This window comes from Lactuca sativa, chromosome 9 (assembly GCF_002870075.4).
Source record: "Lactuca sativa cultivar Salinas chromosome 9, Lsat_Salinas_v11, whole genome shotgun sequence".
Classification (NCBI taxonomy): Eukaryota; Viridiplantae; Streptophyta; class Magnoliopsida; order Asterales; family Asteraceae; genus Lactuca; species Lactuca sativa.
In genome coordinates, this window is record NC_056631.2 from 179,227,051 (window position 1) to 179,249,102 (window position 22,052).

Genomic DNA, 22,052 nt, shown 5'->3' on the forward strand with positions numbered 1-22,052 from the left:
ATTTTTGCTCTCTCCTTTTTATATTACACAATATACAAAAAGAAGTGGCAAAGGAAACTCTGCTTATCCTCCTCCACTTACTTATAACACTTCCCCTCCACCAATCTTTAATTTCCTTCTACATTTACATAATCCATACGTTTTTATACGCAAATTCTATCAACCCAATCGCTATTTTTCAAATGAAGAAAGTTTCAACTACAACTGCATGTTCTTTTGCTTTCTTTTTTTGCTTTTTGTTTTGGAGTGTAACAGGTCGGTTTTTACAATATGATGATGGTGAGCAAGTTTCAGATGGTGTCTACAACCATGGAGATAAACATGAACAATCTTTCTTTCTTCGATTCTTGGGATTTAGTGACTCTGAGGAGTATTGTGAGCAGATGTATGGATTTCTACCATGTTCAAGCAATCTTCCAGGTCATTTGTTTCTTATTGTGGTATACGAGTACCTTTTGTATCATGGCGAATCCTATGCTGGTGGTGATGGAAGGATTTTCGGTGTTCTTGGGAATAACTTCTTTGGTGCAAGTGTTTTCCAGCTTCTTGATTCCCTCCCCGATTCTTTAATCCTTCTTGGTAGATTCCCTTATGTTGTTACTCTCAAATTTAATTGCTAAAAAGTCGAAATCGAAGTAGCTTTGATTGTATCCAAGATTCTATTATTTATGAAATGAATTTTGGGTTGATGTAATTCAAACACCGATGAATTGATATTTTACAGATTTAAACTTTTGATTGTTTGATCGCAGCATCTGGACTCTCGAGTAGTAAAGAAAAAGCTCAAGAATACGTTGTAACGGGTGCTGGATTGTTAGCTGGATCTTCAGTGATGCTTCTCACTCTTCTATGGGGAGTATGCTTCATATGTGGTAGAACAAAATTCTATGTAAAACCCGGTTCTAAAGTGAAAAATAAAGTTATGCAACTATTAACAGGTTTGCATTCATCGTTTCGATTTAAAGTTTTGATCTTTAAAACTCAAAGACTATTTAATTATGATCGTTTGATATGTTTTATAGGTTCGGGTGTTGTTACAGATGCTGAAACGAGTTATCATGCGAAAGTTATGTTTTTTTCATTGATACCATTTGTAGTCATGCTATTACCGAGTGTGTTTGGTTTATCGTATTCTGGTGGAGGATACAGGATTGTTGTTCTTGTGTCACTTTGTGTTGCAGTTATTTGCTTATTCTCATACTTCTTCTATCAGGTATATATATACATGGATCATATCACGAGATCTCTAAGCTATTCTAGATTCTTGATTCTTGATATTTGTTTTGCAGCTTTTTGATTCTCGGATTCAGACAAGAAGACTCGAGTATGCAGAAGTTGAAAGAAAAGTTGAGTTGCAAGTACCTTTCTATGAAGTACAAGCACTTATGCTCGATAGAGAGAAGCATCTCATGCTTAGGCAAAAGGAAATGGAGAAAATGATGAAATACCCTGATGCGAGTGAGAAAATAACAATGACAAGGGATGATTTCTATAGCACGTTTGAAGATTGGCTTGATGTTACGAGACAATTGATGGATGATCCACATTCGTTAGATAAATCAGGGTCAGAGTACAATCAGGTGAGCATTACATGATAAACAAGTATCCGTTTTCTTGATATATGAGCTTCGATGTAAACTTGAGTAATTGAGCTATACGTAAGTGATCTTTCAGGTTGCGGAATTGTTGCTTGAAGATAAAAACAAATTGATAGAGCTAATATCCATTATGATGGAACGTGCTTCGGGACAAAAGTTACTTAAAGAAGATGGAGGACGAGATGAATCGGCAATAGCTAGGTGAGTATATATGTACGTTAAAGCTATATATTCATATGTAAATCTGACAAGAGTACTATATATGATCCGAAATATAGTCTTATTAACTTTATGTTGAACTTTAATTCAGATTCTATGAACGCATTGATACCAATCACGATGGATTTATCACACGGGATGAACTGAAAAACTTCATTATGGAAATGAACTACGAGGAGATACTGATGGATGACGAGATAGCTGAGATCATAATGAGACATTTGGACATTGATGGAAATGGTAACATCGATAAACAAGAATTCCAATCCGGGGTTACAAAATGGCTCAAGGAGATGGATCATGTAGCTTCACGTAACCAAAAAAAGCAGTCACGTAATAAGAACCTAGTAAGTGTTATTGTAATTATATACTATATCACTTTGTCTATATATATTGGAGAGTTAATATAAGATTATTCATGAAAGCTATTCATTTCGTATTCAAGTGTTAATTAATTATGAACTTGATGTAGGAAAAAGATAGGTATCAACGTGAGGAGGCAAAGGCAAAAGAAAACGAGAAGTTTAAGGCAATAGTACTTCTGATCATTGGAATCTTTATGCTAACAGTTTTGGCTGAGCCTTTGGTAGAAAGTGTTCGAAAATTTTCAGAATCTATAAAGATAGAGGCTTTTTATGTGTCTTTCATCTTAGTACCATTGGCTACAAATGCTAGAACAGCCATTGCAGCGATTAGAGCCGCGAGTCAGAAAAGACATGTAACAACATCTTTAACTTTCTCTGAGGTTAGTGATCTCTCGATCTCGATCACTTGATTTTGTGTTTCTTTATAGGGTGATCTTAAATGGGTCAATTTAACACCACTTTTTTTGTAGCATTATATTTATACCTAGCTTATAATTTACATGTTGTGTAAAATACAGATATACCACAAAGTTTTCATGAACAACATCTTTGGGTTTTCTGTTCTTGTCTCGGTTATATACTTTCGGGGTTTGACATGGCATTTCTCAGCTGAGATTCTGGTTGTGATAATCGTGTGTGTCATAATGGGGCTTCTTGCAAGTTTCAGATCCAAGTTTCCTATGTGGACATTGTTCATCGCATTCCCCCTCTATCCACTTTCTTTGGTCGTGGTTTACCTTTTGGACGACACTTTTCGCTTTACTTGAAACTTGAACTAGAATTCGCATAAAACATGGTTGATCCGATGGTTAAGTACTTAAGCATAGGAGGGAGATGATTTTCAACCTTGTTATTTCGAATTACACATTAGGACGCTTTCTATTTTTGCATAATAGGACCACAAAACCTTTGTATTAGTAGGGATGTTTTAAACTTATTGGTAAAAATGAGGTTATTTTAAAATTGGATCCCACCAACATATATAAAATTTATAAGTTTCAAAACAACCTTTCAACTTTCGTTTTTAAATTTTGATTTGTTTTTTTTCTTTTAAATTTAATTTTACACCTTAGTTATAATAAAATAAAATACCTATATTTTATTTATAAAGTTTATATCCAACTAAAAATAGTATTATAGTAAAAAGTTAAGGGACACAACATCTATATAAAGGGCCAAAATTTTTATTTTAGTTTCCATCCACAAAAGAACATCAAGTAAATATAAGCTTCTTTCTGACCTCATTTATGAATATCCACTCCATAAAAGCAAAAAATAAGAATGACTACATAAATTCCATATTGCGGACTTAGTATTCGTACTGCATTGCACGGTCAACATAAAATATAAAATGTTTATGAGAATTGAGAAATCTCTACTATAACAATTATGACTTTTTTCTCATATAAAACGATAATTAAAAAAAAACAATTTCATTTGAGAGCAAATCTAACAAATTTCATTTTTCTTTTTCAGAAAAATGAACGATTTTTTTTTGTTATTATATGTAAATATGTAAATATGTAAGGGAGAGTCTTGGCAAACAGTAAATAAACAAAACACATATGTTAGGACATTTGTTACAAACTTCTGTATACATATTTTAACATATCAACTACGAGCGATAGAATTGGTTAAAGTAAAGACAAACTATACATATAATATGTATAATAGTAATATTAAATTATCTTTGTAACATCTAGAGTATGAGTATATTATGGATGTAGTCCATAATAATGATGTAATAAATTCGAAAAGTGTAAATTGTATTATGGACAATGTTGTGCATATGTATATGGTGTTGGTTGGTGAAGTTCAAGAACAAATAGTGGTTAATCGGTTAAATGTTGGGCATGTATCAAATGCTGGAAAAAAAACCAACATTGCAAGAGGATCTGGTGGAAGGGGATCTAGAGGAAGCAACAATATAGGGACCTTGTTTATTAGTGCTTCATTTCCCGAAAACAAAATATATATATATATATATATATATATATATATATATATATATATATATATATATATATATATATATATATATATATATATATATATATATATATATATATATATATATATATATATATATATATAAAGTTAACATTTTTTATTGAATCTCATGTATTTGAAACCGCAATTCTTTTTTTCTTTTACCACATTCATTTGAAACTCCCATGACTTTTCAATTTCTTTATAATAATAATTATAATTTTGTAATTAGGTTAAATAAATATCAAATCTAAAGTGTATTCATATATAAAATAAATTTCAATATTAAAATAATATTTTTAATTCTACTTATAAAATTATGTTTTTTAACTTTTAACATATTATACTTAATTTATTAGTTTTAATATATTGTTGGATGTAAACCATTATCATTTTAAATGTATAATTTTTGAACAATTTGTATAAAATACTTACATTATTAATTAAAATATAACATTATAGGCTCAACTTAAATATAAATTTTATTTAACTTAAACAACCCAAAGATTATTTTATAAATAGTTAAAAGTGATAAATTGTAGTGTCTTTCTAATAATAATTGTAAGTTGGTTAATAAGGTTAAATAAATATCAAACCTAAAGTGTTATAATAAATAGACTAAATTTTAATTTTAAAATAATATCTTTACTTCTATTTATAAAGTTATTTCTTTAAATTTTAATATATTATACTTGATTTATTAGATTTAAAATGTTGTTGCATGTAAACCATTATCAGTTTAAAGCTACAATTTTTGAACAGTTTGGACAAAATACTTAAATTGTTAATTTAAATATAACATTACAATGTCAACTTAAATATAAATTTCAGTTCGACTAAAAAAACCAAATAATATTTTGTAAATAGTTAAAAGTGATAAATTATAGTGATAAATGCAAAAAAACTAAATTGTAATATCAGTTTAACTGAAATATTTCCTAAATATATTTATATAATCGTTAAAAAATTTCAAATAAGTTGCTTAAAATAACTTTTAATAACAATAGTTAAAAATAACTCTATATAAATTATTATATTGTTACCTTTAAAATCAAAAAAATAATGTTTGATGGTTTAAATAATTATAATGATAGAAATTAAAACGTTAAGCAAATATATTTTAAAAAATTAGTTAAAAATAATAACTATAAATAATATTAAACCATATATAATATTTAATTTTATTGATGTGTAACTCACGAGTAGAAGTCATTCAAACGATTGAGATTATGACGTTATAATATATTTATATATTATCATATAATTCAAAATAGTCAATATATTATATCAAATTAATATACGAATTATTATATCAAATTTAACAACAACGTTAGTGTTATATTTTAAAAAATATATACTTGTAAAGACTTCAACTATATAGGTGTTTTTGTGCATTACAATGTCAACTCAAATATAAATTTCAGTTCCATTTAAAAAAACTAAAGAATATTTTGTAAATAGTTAAAAGTGATAAATTGTAGTGATAAAAACAAAAACTAACTGTAATTTAAATTTAACTAAAATATATTTTTATAATCGTTAAAAGTTTCCAAATAAGTAGCTTAAAATAACTTATAATAACAATAGGTAAAAACAACTCTATATAAATGATTATATTGTTAGCTTTAAAATAAAAAACAATGTTTGATGTTTTAAATAATGATAATGATAGAAATTAAAACATTAAACAAATAAATTTTAAAAAATTAATTAATAGTAAAAACAACTATAAATAACATCAAATCATATATTATATTAAATTTTATTCATGTGTAACTCGCGGGTAGAAGTCATTCAAACGATTGAGATTATGAAGTTATAATAAATGTATATATTATCATATAATTCAAAATAATCAATATATTATATCAATATAGTATATAGAAATTATTATATCAAATTTAACAATAACATTATTGTTATATTCAAAAAATCATATATTTGTAAATACTTCAATTGTATAAGTGTTTCTGCGCAACGCGCGGGCATTCGCCTAGTATATATATATATATATATATATATATATATATATATATATATATATATATATATATATATATATAGAGAGAGAGAGAGAGAGAGAGAGAGAGGAATGATCATTTAAGAACTCAAAGTTTCCCGAGAACCCGATAACTAAAGGTGGAACGTTGGATCAATAAAAGGAAGGGTCGAGATGCAAGGTGGCGTTTTTGTAGATAAGTAGACAAAAAAAGAATGAGGGGTATCTTAATTAATTCAGCTTGGGTATTATAGGAAAAGAAGTATAATTAAATGATTTATTAAATTCAATATCTGATAAAATACGTTTTCATCTCTCTCTTTCCTCCCCGTTTTCCTCTCTCGCTCAAAGCTACGATCCATCCTCTGACGACTCACATCCGTCGAATTGCCTCCAATCCTTCTTCCAATTCTATGCTTTCGATTCTAAAATTGCTTCTACTCACACGAATCTAAAATCCCCCAACGATCGAAGTTTCATTGTTGTTGAACTCCTTGATCTTATGTTCTTCATAGAAAAAACTCCACTAAAGATGTAACGCCCCAAAAATACCGGCTAAAAATTTCATTTTTAATTTAGGTGAATACATAAAAACATCATTACCAAACATTCATAATAATACTCCATGTCTGAGAACCGGTAATATCATAGTAATATTTCAGAGTACATCCCAAAAAATCCATAGTGCGGAAAACAAGAGTGTGTGTGATATGCCGCTACCGCGCCGACTCCTTTCCCTTAGCTGAAGAGGTACCTAAAACCAAAACTGAAACTATAAGCATGAAGCTTAGTGAGCTCCCCCATAATACCTCATACCATGCAAGCATACAACATACAGCTAGGAGATACGGGCCTCGCCCATACTCATGAAGATACGGGCCTTGCCCACACTCCGCTAACCGGGAGATACGGGCCTCGCCCACACTCCACTATCTGGGAGATACGGGCCTCGCCCACACTCCACTCTCGGTGAGATATGGGCCTCGCCCACACTCAACCGCTAACCCATAATATACAAGTATCACACAGACAACAAGTATAGACAACTCAATCATACTGGCATATATCATAATCAACTCAACCAAGAGATACGGGCTCGGCCCACACTCTAATACTAACATCTCGTCTATACGGGCCGACCTTGGTGCCTTAGGCCCGTTCCTACTGGAAGGAAACTTACCTCAAAATAGTTGTTGATCGGTGTGGGAATTGACTGTCTGCTGCTGCTGCCACTCCGGAATCCTCCGGTTATAATTCCCACAAAATACTCAGTCAAACACCGCTAATTGTCCCTTGGGTAAAATGACCATTTTACCCTTGATCGAGTCAAAAGTCAAAGTGAGAGTCAACTTCCAGTTGACCCGACTCGCCGAGTTGGCTCGCCAACTCGTCGAGTCCCGACCATGCGATTGTCCTTAATCCCGTCTTTACTCGTCGAGTTAGGCATTGACTCGACGAGTTTGCCTTCTAAACTGATGTCCAAGTCCTTCGTCCTACTCGCCAAGTTCATCTTCATTCGAAGAACACCTTATGCTGTGACTCACCGAGTTGTATGAACAACTCGTCGAGTCTGTTCTTGATCTAAGAAGATTGCCATGAACTCGCCAAGTCATGGCATTGACTCGCCGAGTGACCTCATGAGTGAGTCTGGCTTCCAACCCACCGAGTCATACCCTATGACTCACTACTCCGACTCGCAAACACAAAAGGGGAACAACCTGGGGACTCGCGACCAGACTCGCCGTGTCAGATGAACGACTCGCCGAGTCTGCCTCATCCAAAAACTATACACGCGATTTTGCTTGAATCCAGTCCATGCCATTCGTAGATCTGGGTTACTAGGGCCTGGTTTACACGTAAAGTTTCCAACTTTACATGTAGATAATCACCATTGAAGGTTTTAGGGCTCAAAGAGTACCAAAAGGGGTAGATCTAGGACTTTCATGCAATATGACTCCATAAAGGCAGTAGATCCCAGCTCCAGGGACCAAATCATGCCTAGATCTAAAGGCTAACAACCTATTACAACCTACAAAGCACAAACAAGCTTGGAGAATGGCTCAAGAAGGACTTTCATGAAGCTATTAGGGACTACAAGCTTAAAAACAGAGGGGAAACGAGCTATACCTCAAGGAAAACGTTGAGATGTCACAAAAATGCTTGGCCTCCTTCTCCTCTTCTTGATCTACTCTTCTTTCTCCTCAAAGGCTTCAAGAACACACCCAAAACACTTCAATCTCACAAGGAAAAGGGCAAAAATGATGTTGGGGGCTCTGAGGGTGAATGCGGGCGAGCTTGGGGCGGAAATGAGGGTTTAAATAGGGTGCAAACCCCTGAAATTTAGGGTTTCATCAAACAGCGGTGACTCGCCGAGTCGGCAACTTAAACGTGCCCCTGGACCGCGTCCCTACTCGGCGAGTCGGACCTACAACTCGCCGAGTCCAAGGTTGAAATGATAAATACTAAGATAAATTTTACATACCAGGAACCAGGTTCTACAGAAGATGCTTTGATTTTGAATCGTTTATCCTTCATCAATCGTTCCCCGGAGTACACCGAAATCGTCGACTTCATATCGGCCTCCACTGTGGATTGAAGACCTGAACGAAGAAGATAATCCATTGTCGATCAAAATTTAGGTATCATCTGTTTTCATAGTTAACTCCTGACCTTTGTTTGACCTTTATGAATTGTTTTTGCCTAATCACTAAGTTGAACCTGTTTAGTCAATATGTTTTTAAGAAGAGTTAAATCCTTGTGTTGATTGTAGGTATAAAAATAGACACCTATGTTATTGAAAAATATAGATATTTGTTTGCACTCAACATGTACGATGAAATGCCTCAATGAGAAATATCACATGTTAACTTCACTTTGACTTCAAGAATGATGAACCAATTCCAATTTAGTATTCTGAAGGATTTTTTGGTTATATTTTGAGAAATGTAGGAGATATTTTTATTTGTGGAACACTACAGCCTTTTGAGCATATAATATAATGTCAGAAACTAGTCGTCTTTTACAAATAAATTTTCATAATACAATTTAAATGGATTACTATAGCCTTTTAAGCATCTGGTATGCTTGTATTTTCTTGGTACCCAAGGCCTAACATATGCTTTAATGTTGTTAATGATCAGTTTTTTCTCAGCCATTTTACAGGTAATTTATGAATTTGTAGTTATTTACTCATCTCTGTAAGAATTAAGAAGCAAATTGTTTAATGTATATCAGTTTTGTTCTTTTTTTGAATGAAAACTTCGTTTTCTTGTTTCATTTCCAGCTTCCCTCTATCAAACATGCATCGTTGGTTCTGTGGTTTTACCTGCAACCAGTTGCTATGCTCTTAACGATTCTAGCCACATTCATGATTTTGTATCCTCCTCAAGTAACTGCAATTTGGAATTAAATTCTGTATTACTTGGTGGCAAAAAAGTTTGTTTTCTCTAACATATTATACAGAGTAGCTGGTTTGGACACCCTATTGAGTATGATGGAGTGGTAATTTCCTTTTGTACATATTGATCTTGATATTATTCTAGTTGTTCGAATTTGGGATAGTTCTTTTCACAGTTTTGGTTGTGTTTTATGTTTCATTTCCTGTAGCTTCATTGAGAGTTTGTTTTTGGGATAATGCATAGAATATAGAGCTGTAACATTTCTATTAGTCAAGAATGGGGAAGTCTCCTGGAAAGTGGATCAAGACTGTGTTTTTTGGGAAGAAGTTATCAAAATCTAATCTCTCAAAAGTAAGAAAAGGTTACTTTTTGTACATAATTTGTCTGTTCTGTTAGTATGTGATCCTGATGCCATCTAATTATTGCAGGATGCTACTTCATAAATAACAATATCCATCACTGGTAAAACACCATCAAACAATTTTGGTGCTAATTCAATGATCATCTCAAGTCCAGTGTGCCCTGTAATTGATTCAAGTGAGCATACAAAACTTCAAAAAGACCTCAAGTGACAACTTAATAACCGATTCACCTGAAAATGATAATGTAAATGATTATACAGAACTTGTATAATTGATTGTTGCAATTAAACCCTAGAGTAGATGATGAGTTTGATAAATGATAATGCAAATAGGAGCACAACAACCAAGGTACATGAATATTATTATTATAATCTTTTTATTTAAAAAAATGCGGAATCTTTACAAACATTCTAATATTTATATTATTTTTTGGACATAAACTAATTATATAGTGCACTAATAATCACCATCTGCTTCTTTAGTATTCTATTTTTGAATTTGTGTTTTGGAATTCAGCAAATCTCATATCGTTATAGAAAAAAATCACATATAATTCTCATATGGATCACATGTGATTCACATGTAAATCATAAGTGAATTACATATGAATTACATGTGATTCACATGTAAATCACATGTAAATCACAAGTAATTCACATGTGAATCACAAGTGATTCACATTTGAATCACAAGTGATTCACATTTGAATCACAAGTGAATCACATATAAATCACAAGTGATTCACATATAAAATCACATGTAATTCACATGTAAATCACAAGTGAATCCTATATGAGTTACATATGAATCACAAGTGATTCACATATGAATTACATGTGATTCACATGTAGATCACAAGTGAATCACATAAGAATTACATGTGATTCACATGTAAATAACATGTAACTTACATATAAATTACATGTAATTCACATGTAACTCACATATGAATCACATATAAATCTTATATGATATATACATGTGCATTTTTGTGAGTGTTCTTGCATTAATCAATTTTTTTAATTTTCTTGTAGATTTTTGAAGAATTTGTGGAAAATATTGAAGAGGTGAAAAGTGATAAATTGAAGAAAAATATGAAAATCTTGATATGAAGAAATTATAACATTGTGAATATTCGTAGCATTTTATATTTTTTATATTTTATTTTGTATCGAATAAAATACTTGTACTATTATGTTTATAGATTTATTAATAAAAATGACATTTTTTTATGATTTACTTACAAATATTATAGTATAAGAAATATGCATATATTCATTTGAAAAAAATATGCATATATGCACCTAAAATGTTGATTTTTTTGTTAAAAAAATTAGAGTTTTTGTAAATATTCTAGTTATTTTATTTTATTTTTATAAATTTACTGATTTTTAAAAATTTATATATATTTTTTTTAAATGCAGCTTTATTAAAAAGAATTGCAGTTTTTTTTTTAAAATACAGTTTTTTTGAAAAAGTTGCACTTTTTTGAAAAAAAATTACAGTATTTTAGAAAAAATGCAGTTTTTTTGAAAAAATTACAATTTTTTTTTAAATTACTGTGTTATTAAAAAATTTGCAGTTTTTTAATACAATTTTTTAAAAAAAATTGCAGTTTTTTTTTTTGAAAAACTTGTAGTTTTTTTAAAAAAAAATTCAAAATTTTTAAATATTTATGTTTTCCAAAAAAGTTAAAATATCTGCTGTTTAAAAAAAAACAAAAATTATTTTTTTCATAAAACAATCCAAAATTTTGTTTTATAATGTTAATTTAGAGCTTTTTATTAATATTTCCAATAATACAAAAAATTAAGTGGGATCGGTATGATGACGATCATTCCCTTAATGATTTGATTTTGATCCAACGCTCCACCTTTAGTTCTTAAGTTCTTATAAAACTATGAGTTCTCAATCAATCTCAACCTTATATATATATATATATATATATATATATATATATATATATATATATATATATATATATATATATATATATATATATATAATAGCCCACTGAAAACTATGGACAATGATTTAGCAAACGTTGACGATTGTGGTTATTATGGTGTTGAAGATGATTATAAAGGTATATGTGGTTAAAGAGATAAAACGATGGCTCTTACTGTTGTTTAGGAAAATAATTTATTTAATTATGGAATACCACTCAAATTTTTTAAAGAGATAAATGACGATAAATGATCTATTGAGTATGAAAAAAGGTTAGCCATAAGATGAATTTACAAACCAATACAAAACTCAATTGGTGTCCTAGGTATGCCTCCCATACCAATATATCCAGATTCTGTTAATGCTTATACATGATCTCACAATCAAAGGTCTACCCATAAATTAAACAATGTCAAACCTTAAAAAAAACGCATAAAATTATCCTTCGATTAGAACGTTTTGAAGATGGGTTTCAAATGAAAACAAAAAAATCAACAAAAGATCAGTATAAGGTTTTTTGTTTAAAACAAACAGGTTATAGTTGGTGTTTATATGTGACTAGGGTTAAGGAAAATGGGTTTTCCAAGTTAGGAAATTTAATGACATACATACATATTTTTCAAGGGTATAATATAGTTCGAGATTTTAATTCGATGTACAATCTTGATACCATTTATAAACATGCATGATGTGTGAAACCATATGTCTTCGAATTGATTAAAGGGTCCACATAAGCAACATTTTCAAAGCTTTCAATTTATTTTCACAACATGAAGAAACATAATCTTGGGATTAACATATGATGTAATACTTAACTTTTTAATGCAAAGTACACCAAAAAAATTTGCACTTTTTAATTTATAAAATAACTCGGTGTATATTTATGGTAACTAGTTGAATACAAGAAGTTATCATAAAAAATCTAATGATAAAATAATACAATGATCCGATCCATACATTACCATCCCTCAGCTACAAATATCCACTTCGTTAATAAGATTGCATGAACCTAAAATGCATACAACAACAAAAACTAAGATATAAGACCATAATGAGTAACTTACTCGACATACAAATACAATATATGTTATCTTTAATGACAACATCAAAACACAAATTAATCAGATTATGCCTTTCAAATAATTTAATAATAACTTATAATCAATTTAAACACACACCTTCACCCAATAATGACTTCATCGCTTTTTAACAACTATTGGCAATCTCTATCACTCGCCTACATCAATTTAACTACAAAACTACTAAATGTAGTTTTACGACTACTCAAACCACCATCTCAACTAACAATAACGCCAATAATTTTACGTCTTTTAAAGCCACAATTTCAAATGACAATAATTTATATTACCACTAGGCACTTGTTATGTGATCAATGTACTCCTTAGTTATTACAAAAAGGTTCTCTTTATATAGTTATTCATAATCGTTAAACATTACCACAAGGTACTCGTTATATGGTTATTTATACTTTTTTTTGTGGTTATCATATTCCTTTAACAACAATTAACTAGATTTTATCAACTATTATAGCTATCTACACGATGCTGAAACGAATAGCTATACCAACTTACCACATTTCAGAACAATAATGACATATATGATAAATATCCTATAACTCACCACATTATGTTTAGATTTTAAAATTCAACAACGATTACTGAGTTAAGCCCATTATTCATATATAACTATTCAACTATATTTAGCTTCTACTTTTATGCTATTATCAATGATATCAACTATATTAAGATATAACTGTTATTAACAACGATATCAATTATATTCAACTATAATTGTTGTTTATACTACATCTAAACTCTCAATTATTAACATCGTATTCAATTATATTCATTTATAACTGTTTTTAACATCAGTATTAGATATATTTAACTACAACTCTTGTTTATATAAAAACTAGTTGTGAAACCCGTATATTATGCGGGTTAATTAAAACATAATGTTAAACAGAAGCGATTAAATGAAAAGTTTATTTGAATTTGAAATATGAAATAAGTGAAAATTATGAAAAAAAAAACATGCAAAAAATAAATTAATTAAAATTATGTGTTTAATTGTTAGACCCGTGTACTAAATGATTTATTATAATAAAATGTTAAATACAAATGTTTAAAATGTAAATTTATTTGAAATTGAAATTGAAATTGAAATTTGAAATTAATAGTTATTATAATAGGTTTAATTTATGGAAACTAAATTAATGATATAGTGAAAATGAATAATGAAGTAATTGACAAGTGGAAAATAAATATATTTCAAAATTATGACAAAATGACATGTGGCCAAATAAATTAGAGAATGACAAGTGACAATAACATTTTCATTTATTAGGGAGGATGACAACTCTAAACAATACTCAACATTGCTTATCCTTAAATGTAAGAGGAATCAGAGTGGATGTAAAAGTCAACTGGGTCAGGAGGTTAAAGAACCTGCACAAAGTTAACTTCCTAGGGATTCAAGAAACACAGGTGCTTAACCATGAAAAAATTGACGTGTAGAGTTGTTGGGGTGATCAATACATCAACTTTGAAGGACTAAACTTGAATGGAAGATCAGGAGGGTTGTTATCAATATGGAGTAACAAGTGCTTTAAAAAAAAGTAATTAAATCACACCATTACCTCATTGTCACAGGTAAGTGGATTGGAATCAATGAGGATACCATATATGGGCCACATGATATCAATGAACATAAGAAATTATGGAGCAAATTGTTAGTGATAAGAAGATCGATTTCAGGTAACTGGATCCTATTTGGCAACTTTAACACAATTAGAAGACCGGAGGATAGATTCAATTATAATTACTGTCAGGACAGTGCATCTGCGTTTAATAGGTTCATACAAGAGGAATGTCTTCATAATTTCAACATGGGTGGGTAACGATTCACTTTTATGTCTAGAGTAGGAGCCAAATTGAGTAAGCTCGATAGATTCCTTGCATGCGCTAATTTTCTTATAGCTTTCCTTTCATTGGTTGTCAGTGCACACCTCTGGGAACTATTTGATCATAGTCCAGTTACGCTCTCCTTCCGAGCAACTGATTATGGCCCTCATCCATTCAAATTATTTAACTCATGGCTACTAAAAGATGGTTTCGATAACACTATAAAGGAAGCATGGGAAAATTTTGTTGGTTAGGGGATGCCAAATGCATATCTAGCTGCAAAAGTCAAATACCTTAAAGAGGAGATCAAAAAATGGAAGAGGAGGACTGATAATACGGAAAAATTTGTGTAACATCCTGAAATTTCAGCAGCTCAATGAAGGGCCAAAAGTGTAAATAAAAGAAGGGACTCGACGAGTAGGCATGCTTACTCGCCGAGTCGCAGCGGGATTCTGTCGTGGGTTTAAGTGGTCAACTCGCCGAGTCGGCGGCTTGGACTCGACGAGTTGGTGTTGTAGAGAGAAAACCCTAATCCTGGGGGTTGTGCCCTATATAAAGCACATTATAACCCACCCTCAGCCTGTTTGCTACCCTTTTGAGATCCAGAAACCCAAGAATCGAGTGAGCCTCCATTAATAAATAAAATAGAGCTTTGTAGGAGGAAATCTTAGAAAGGGACTTGAAGATCAAGAGGCTTGCTGCAAAGGAGTGGTGTAGATCCGGGATCTACTTCAGTTGGAGCATATATTGGAGGTAATAATCTGTTGCTTGGGCTCTTTTGCATCTAGATCTATTATCATTTGAGATCGGGGCATTTTTGGTATGATTGAGAGCTATTTCAAGTTTGAGGCTTAGATTTGAGGTTGCTACCTCAAATCTAGGCTTGTGATGGTCCAAAATGTCATAAAGCTTCTGTCTAAGAGTTGATGGTGAAGCCCCCTAGTCCTTAACCCTAGCCCTAGAGTGTTTTGGGCCTATATCTCCTTGGTTTCACGTAAAGTTTGTCACTTTATGTGAGGGTTAGACTGTAGAAGAGTGCATCTATGGATTGGAGCCCCTACATGGCTCGAAAAGCCTCTGTATGGATTGAGAGCTAGAGAGACTCGGCGAGTCACATGGGTGTACTCGACGAGTTGTATGAACATAAGCATGGACTCGGCGAGTTGGAAGAACAACTTGGCGAGTCTGTTGAAGATTGCATTGGACTCGGCGAGTCTGTTCTTGGACTCGGCGAGTCTGGTCGCAGAACCCTAAAATCTTCTGGTTAAATCCTTGAATTAGTGAGTCGAGGGGTGACTCTGTGAGTTGATCAGGATGGGACTCGGAGATCGTTGGACTCGACGAGTCTTGGGGTGACTCGGCGAGTTGAGTCGTGTTCTAAGAGTTTTCAGAGTATAAGGACTCGACGAGTCAACAGTTTGACTCAGCGAGTAGAGTCAGTCAGGAAGTTTGAATTTTGGCCTGGACTTTGACTTTGACCTTCAAGGGTGTTATGGTAATTGGTTATTTATGTCAATGGTCCATTGATGGCAGTAGGTGTTGGAGTTTGGAGCAGTGTTTCGGGTGTGAGCTTTCGTTGTTCGGTTCTACATTTCAGGTGACTTATCCTCACTGTACTCAAGGGTCTAAGGCACCAAGGCCGGCCCTTTAAATTGTTTTTTAGAGCTTATTATGTTATGTGATGATATGCTTGCTAGTATCCTGTTAGATAGGATAATGATATGAGGATATGCCTTGTTAGCTAAGTATCCTAAAGGAATGGATAGTTAAGTGATGGCTAGTTGTGTTGGATCAGCGCCCTGGTAGTTGGGTAGTGGTTATTTATAGACTTGTGGTTGGTCTTACCTTATGTACGCTAGTAGGAGGTTACCTGTAATATATGTATGTTGAGCAGTAGTAGAGGGTATTCCATCCCGGTAGGATGATAGGGCCCTAGTATGTTGATTCTGTAGAGTGTTATGTGGTTGCCTGTTATGTATACATGTTTGGTAGTGTAGATTGGCATTCCAACCCGATGGTTGAGGGCCTGGGGTATTCCATCCTGAGGGATGATTGGACCCATAATAGTAGTAGTTACTGTATGTATAGGAAGTGGGGCATTCCAACTCGATGGTTGTGGGCCAAGAGTATTCCATCCCGGTAGGATGATTGGACTCATAGTATGTTGGCATTCCAACCCGATGGTTAAGGGGCCTGGGATATTCCATCATGAGGGATGATTGGACCCATAGTAGTTATTGTTGTATGTATAGGTGTATGGGCATTCCAACCCGATGGTTGTGGGCCGAGAGTATTCCATCCCGGTAGGATGATTGGGCTCGTAGTACGTAGGCATTCCAACCCAATGGTTGAGGGCCAGGGGTATTCCAACCTGAAGGTTGATTGGACCCGTAGTATATTGTTCGTTGCTATATGCTTATGTTTATGTGTGTATGGGTACTTTGGGGGAACTCACTAAGCTTTCGAGCTTACAGTTGTGGTTTATTGTTTTAGGTACTTCAGGAGATCGTGGCAAGGCGAAGGCGTGATCGTACTGCTCCTCATGTTTTATGTTCTTATGATATGGTTCTGGGAAATACTCTGATGTTTGAACTATTTTGAAAACAAGTTGTATTAATTTAATGGTTTTTGAATGAAATAAAATGTTTTAAATTGGTTGAAATTTTTGGACGTTACAACTTGAGCTAGCACAGATTAAAGATAATCTTACAACTTAAGACATTGTCAGAGTCAAGGTTGCTCACAGATGTAGAACTTAACATTCGCATCGAGGGCCTTCAACAAATTCTTGAGCTAGAAAAGCTTGCGGTGTTAGACTTAAAGCAAAAATCAAGGATCAAATGGATTGTGGAGGGTGACAAAAATTCGGAATTCTCTTATGGTCACATAAATAGTAAGCATAGGAGGAACACATTCCATGGGTTAATGGTGAATGGTAAATGGGTGTCATCTTTAGAAGAAGTAAAATATGAAGCATTAAGATTTTTTAAGGGCAAGTTTATTGAATCTTTGATCTCGAGGCCTAAACTCATCAGCCCTTATCTCAAATCCATTTCTATGATGGAAGCCATCAAACTTGAAGCCCCCTTCACATTGGACGAAATAAAATATGCGGTTTGGGCACGTGGAAGTGACAAGCCCCTCGGTCATGATGGCTTAATTTACTTTTAAATTCATCAAATCCTACTAGGATACACTCAAAGACGATGTGATGAATTATGTGCTACACTTTGACAAGTTTGGTACCCTAGCGCTGGGGTGCAACTCATCCTTCATCACACTTGTACCTAAAGTTAAAGACCCCTCCTCACTCTCTGGCTATCGTCCCATCAGCCTAATTAGGTGTATGTACAAGATAATGTCCAAGATGCTTGCATTACAGCTCAAAACAGTTTGGTAGAGTCATTGGAGATGTACAGTCAGCATACATATAAGGCATGGGTATATTAGATGGACCATTGGTGATAAACGAACTCTATTCTTGGGTGAAAAAATGAAGAAGAGGATGCTACTATTTAAGGTGGATTTCAATAAATCATTTGATTCAATAAACTGGGAGTACCTCGATTCTATTCTCGCACAAATGGGCTTTGGGTCTAATTGGTGCACGTAGATCAGTGAAGGCTTGAACTCATCACATTCCTCTATGATCATAAATGGGTCCCCAGCAAGTGAATTCAAAATATCCAAAGGGGTACGTCAAGGTGACCCGCTTTCACAATTCCTCTTCATTATAGTAATGGAAGGTCTTAACGTAGCGTTGGAGGCTGCCAAAGATAACGGATTATTTAAAGGTGTCCAGATCCCCAATGGGGTCCCTACCCTCTCACACTTGTTCTATTCAGACGACTTGATATTTGTTGGTGAGTGGTCGAGATCCAATCTAAAAACCCTTGCACGAATTTTAAGATGTTTTCACATATCCTCCTGTCTAAAAGTGAAATTTCATAAATCAAGGGTGTTTGGAATTGGGGCTCTCATGGTGAAATTGGGAATTAGGCCAATATTCTTGGGTGTGAAGTGAGATCTTTCCCTTTTAAATACCTTGGTGTTCCTATCGGCGCAAATATGAACCTTAAAAAAAATTGGAAACCAATTATAATTGACAAATTTCATTCCAAACTATCATCGTGGAAATCAAAAATGCCTTTCTTTTGGAGGTCGTCTGAAAATGATCACCTCAGCCCTGGGCAACCTTCCCACTTACTACTTTTCACATTTCACAACTCTAGTGGTAGTCACGGACACCCTAGAACAAACCAGACGCGGATTTTTATGGGTGTGGGGATGAAGACAAAAGAAAATTTCATTGGGTTGCATGGGACAAAGTAATAACTCTGAAAGTTGCTAGCAGACTGGGTGTGGGCTCAATACAAGCTTTGAATGACAATTTATTAGTCAAATGGTCGTGGCATCTAAATCTAGAGGGATAATCACTATGGGCACGAACAATAAAAGTTATACATAAATTAAACAATAAACCTCATGACTATCTATCTAATAGGTGCATTAGTGGTGTCTAGAACAACATAGAATATATAAAGAAAGATCTCAAAAGGTATGACTTAGACATAGGAGATGTATTCTAACTTCAGACCAAATCCAGGGATAACATTTAATTCTGTTATGACAAATGGATTGGTGACAAACAACCGAAGACCAAATACCCAACTTTGTTCAACCTTGAAACAAGGAAAAAATGTAAAGTGGACGATATATTCATTGATGTAAGTTTTGCAGGTCATTGGAATTCTTGTCTTTCAAAATCTGGCTTATCCAACGATTTCGCTAATCTATTCCATGACTTGTCCTCGGTAAACTTGGTGAATGGATGTGACCAATGGAAGAGCATCATGGATTCAGATGGTTACTACACATTAGGAGCGTTAACAAGGGTAATTGACCAACAATCTATCCCTAGTCAATCACAACCTCCAACGCCATGGCACAAGGATGCATCGATCAAGGTGAACTGTTTTATATAGAGAGCATTACAAAAGAAAATTCCCTCTCTATCGGCTTTGAGTTCGTGTGGTATGGAAGTAGACACAACATATTGTGGGGCATGCATCGATGGTGTTGAGTGTGCTGGCCATATTTTAGTAACATGTCCATTCGCTAGTGTAATGAGGAATAAAATATCTGATTGGTGTGGTATAAGACATCAAGCACTTCATAGTGTTAGGGACCTGATAAGCTTCGTTGCAAACTGGAGTCGATGTCCAAGAAAGAAAAATAGATTCATGACGATATGCTACAGACTAATACAAAGTTTATGGAAGTGTAGGAACAATCAGATATTTAAAAATGTCGTTTATTAGCCCCTTTGGCGGTGCTGAGCAGATAAAATCCTTGCTGCACTTATGGATCAAATATAGGGGGCAGGGTGGTTTCTGTAAGTGGAATGAGTGGTCTTCTTCTCCAATCCATGTGGTTTAGCATCATATTTTTTCTTTGTAATTTTCTTTTCATTACTTTTGATGTCTTTGTACTTTCCTTTTTCTGCTCCCTCGCTAGTTACGTGCTAGTTGGGGGTTCATTCTTATAAAAATTTTCCGTTTCTAAAAACAATTAGCGGTTATATTTGATTATAAATTTTAATCACACTCAATTACTAATCTAAACTTTATCCAAATTATATTCGACTATAAATTTTAACCATACTCAATTACTAGTCTAAACTTTATCAAAATTATTAATTCGTATAACAAGAATAGCTTTCTTCTATTTAAAATTTGTAACTCGGTCAGCCGACTACAATCTAATAAAGGTCGAAGTTCAACACTTCGACCTTTATTAGATTGTAGTCGGCTGACCGAGTTACAAATTTTAAATAGAAGAAAGCTATTCTTGTTATACGAATTAATAATTTTGACCCCGACTACATACTTAGCCTAAGAATATCTTTATTCTATTTAACACTTCGACCCCGACTACATACTTAGCCTAAGAATATCTTTATTCTATTTAAATTATGTAGCTCAGTCAGCCGACTACAATCTAATAAAGTTCAAAGTTTAACACTTCGACCTCGACCACCTGCTTAGCCTAAGAATATCTTTATTCTATTTAAATTTTGTAGCTTCGTCAGCCGACTATAATCTAATAAAGGTCAAAGTTTAACACTTCGACCCCGGCTACCTGCTTAGCCTAAGAATATCTTTATTATATTTAAATTTTGTAGCTCGATCAACCGACAATCTAATAAAGGTCGAAGTTCAACACTTCGACCCCGGCTACCTGCTTAGCCTAAGAATATCCTTATTCTATTTTGTTGCTTAGTCAGCCGACTCTAATCTAATAAAGGTTGAAGTTCAACACTTCGACCCTGACTACTTTCTTAACCTAAAAATATATTTATTCTATTTAAATTTTCTAGCTCGGTCAACCGACTACAATCTAATAACGGTTGACGTTCAACACTTCGACCCCGGCTACCTGCTTAGTCTAAGAATATCTTTATTCTATTTAATTTTTATTGCTCGGTCAACCAATTACAATCGCATAAAGGTCGATGGTCAACACTTCAACGCAGGCTACCTACTTAGTCTAATAATATCTTCATTCTATTTCAAATTTTATGACTTGGTCAGCTGGCCCACACTACTTGCTTAGCCAAAAAATCCTACTCTAACAATACTACCTCACAAGATGATACCTATTTTCATGACAATTTTTGGAATGAAGATATAAGCCTAAATCAAAGCACAGCAACAGGAAAACGGAGAAAGTGCCAACCAAATGATTACGACGACCCACAACAAAAAAGGGGGGCCATAAAAGGATCATGCATACAAAGAATGGCATTATGAAGGAAACTTTTAAGTTTAGCACACAGTAAATTGTTGTCACACATTCAAAGATTAAGCAATATATGGCGTAATGCATGTTAGGTGTATTTTATGCACCTTTTTGCACAACTTTTAGTCCCTTTTTATGCATGTATTTAGCTTAGTTATATTTCATTATTCTTGCATTATTATCATATTCATGTTAGTCTCTGGAACAACCTTATTTGCATACTTTCATGTCTCTTTCAGGTAAACCGGAGGTTGGAGCGCGCTTTTGGAGGTGCCAGAGGGCATTGGTGAAGATTGCGGGATGATTGGGCGCAAAACGGAAGAATTGAGAAAATCAAGTTTGGGTTCGGAGTCAGAGGGCTACACGGGGCGTGTTGAGTTTGGCCTAGAAATCGAACACAGGGCGTGTTTGACCATTGCATGCATTTTGACTTCACTGAGCACGACCCGT

At 33.4% G+C, this 22,052-nt stretch overlaps 1 protein-coding gene and 1 long non-coding RNA gene across 2 annotated transcripts; both read left to right on the forward strand.

The window, feature by feature from the left end:
- Positions 1 to 3,145, forward strand: LOC111916885 (sodium/calcium exchanger NCL2). Its single transcript, XM_023912541.2, has 8 exons — positions 1 to 579; positions 753 to 938; positions 1,023 to 1,213; positions 1,290 to 1,580; positions 1,675 to 1,799; positions 1,909 to 2,164; positions 2,290 to 2,562; positions 2,701 to 3,145. The coding sequence occupies exons 1-8, from the start codon at positions 183 to 185 to the stop codon at positions 2,947 to 2,949; spliced, it is 1,968 nt and encodes a 655-aa protein (XP_023768309.1). The 5' UTR covers positions 1 to 182; the 3' UTR covers positions 2,950 to 3,145.
- A 3,132-nt stretch (positions 3,146 to 6,277) lies between these two features.
- On the forward strand, positions 6,278 to 10,272 carry LOC111916887 (uncharacterized). Its single transcript, XR_006187184.2, has 3 exons — positions 6,278 to 9,545; positions 9,633 to 9,919; positions 9,997 to 10,272. It is a non-coding gene; the product is annotated as an uncharacterized LOC111916887 (long non-coding RNA).
- The last annotated feature ends 11,780 nt before the right edge of the window (positions 10,273 to 22,052 follow it).

What these genes read in the sequence shown, in the direction of transcription:
- LOC111916885 (XM_023912541.2), top strand. Translation starts at nt 183, where the DNA reads ATGAAGAAAGTTTCAACTACAACTGCATGTTCTTTTGCTTTCTTTTTT. An exon ending in TCTCATACTTCTTCTATCAG is followed by an intron (nt 1,214 to 1,289) that starts GTATATATATAC and finishes TTTGTTTTGCAG; the next exon opens with CTTTTTGATTCTCGGATTCA. An exon ending in CAGGGTCAGAGTACAATCAG is followed by an intron (nt 1,581 to 1,674) that starts GTGAGCATTACA and finishes GTGATCTTTCAG; the next exon opens with GTTGCGGAATTGTTGCTTGA.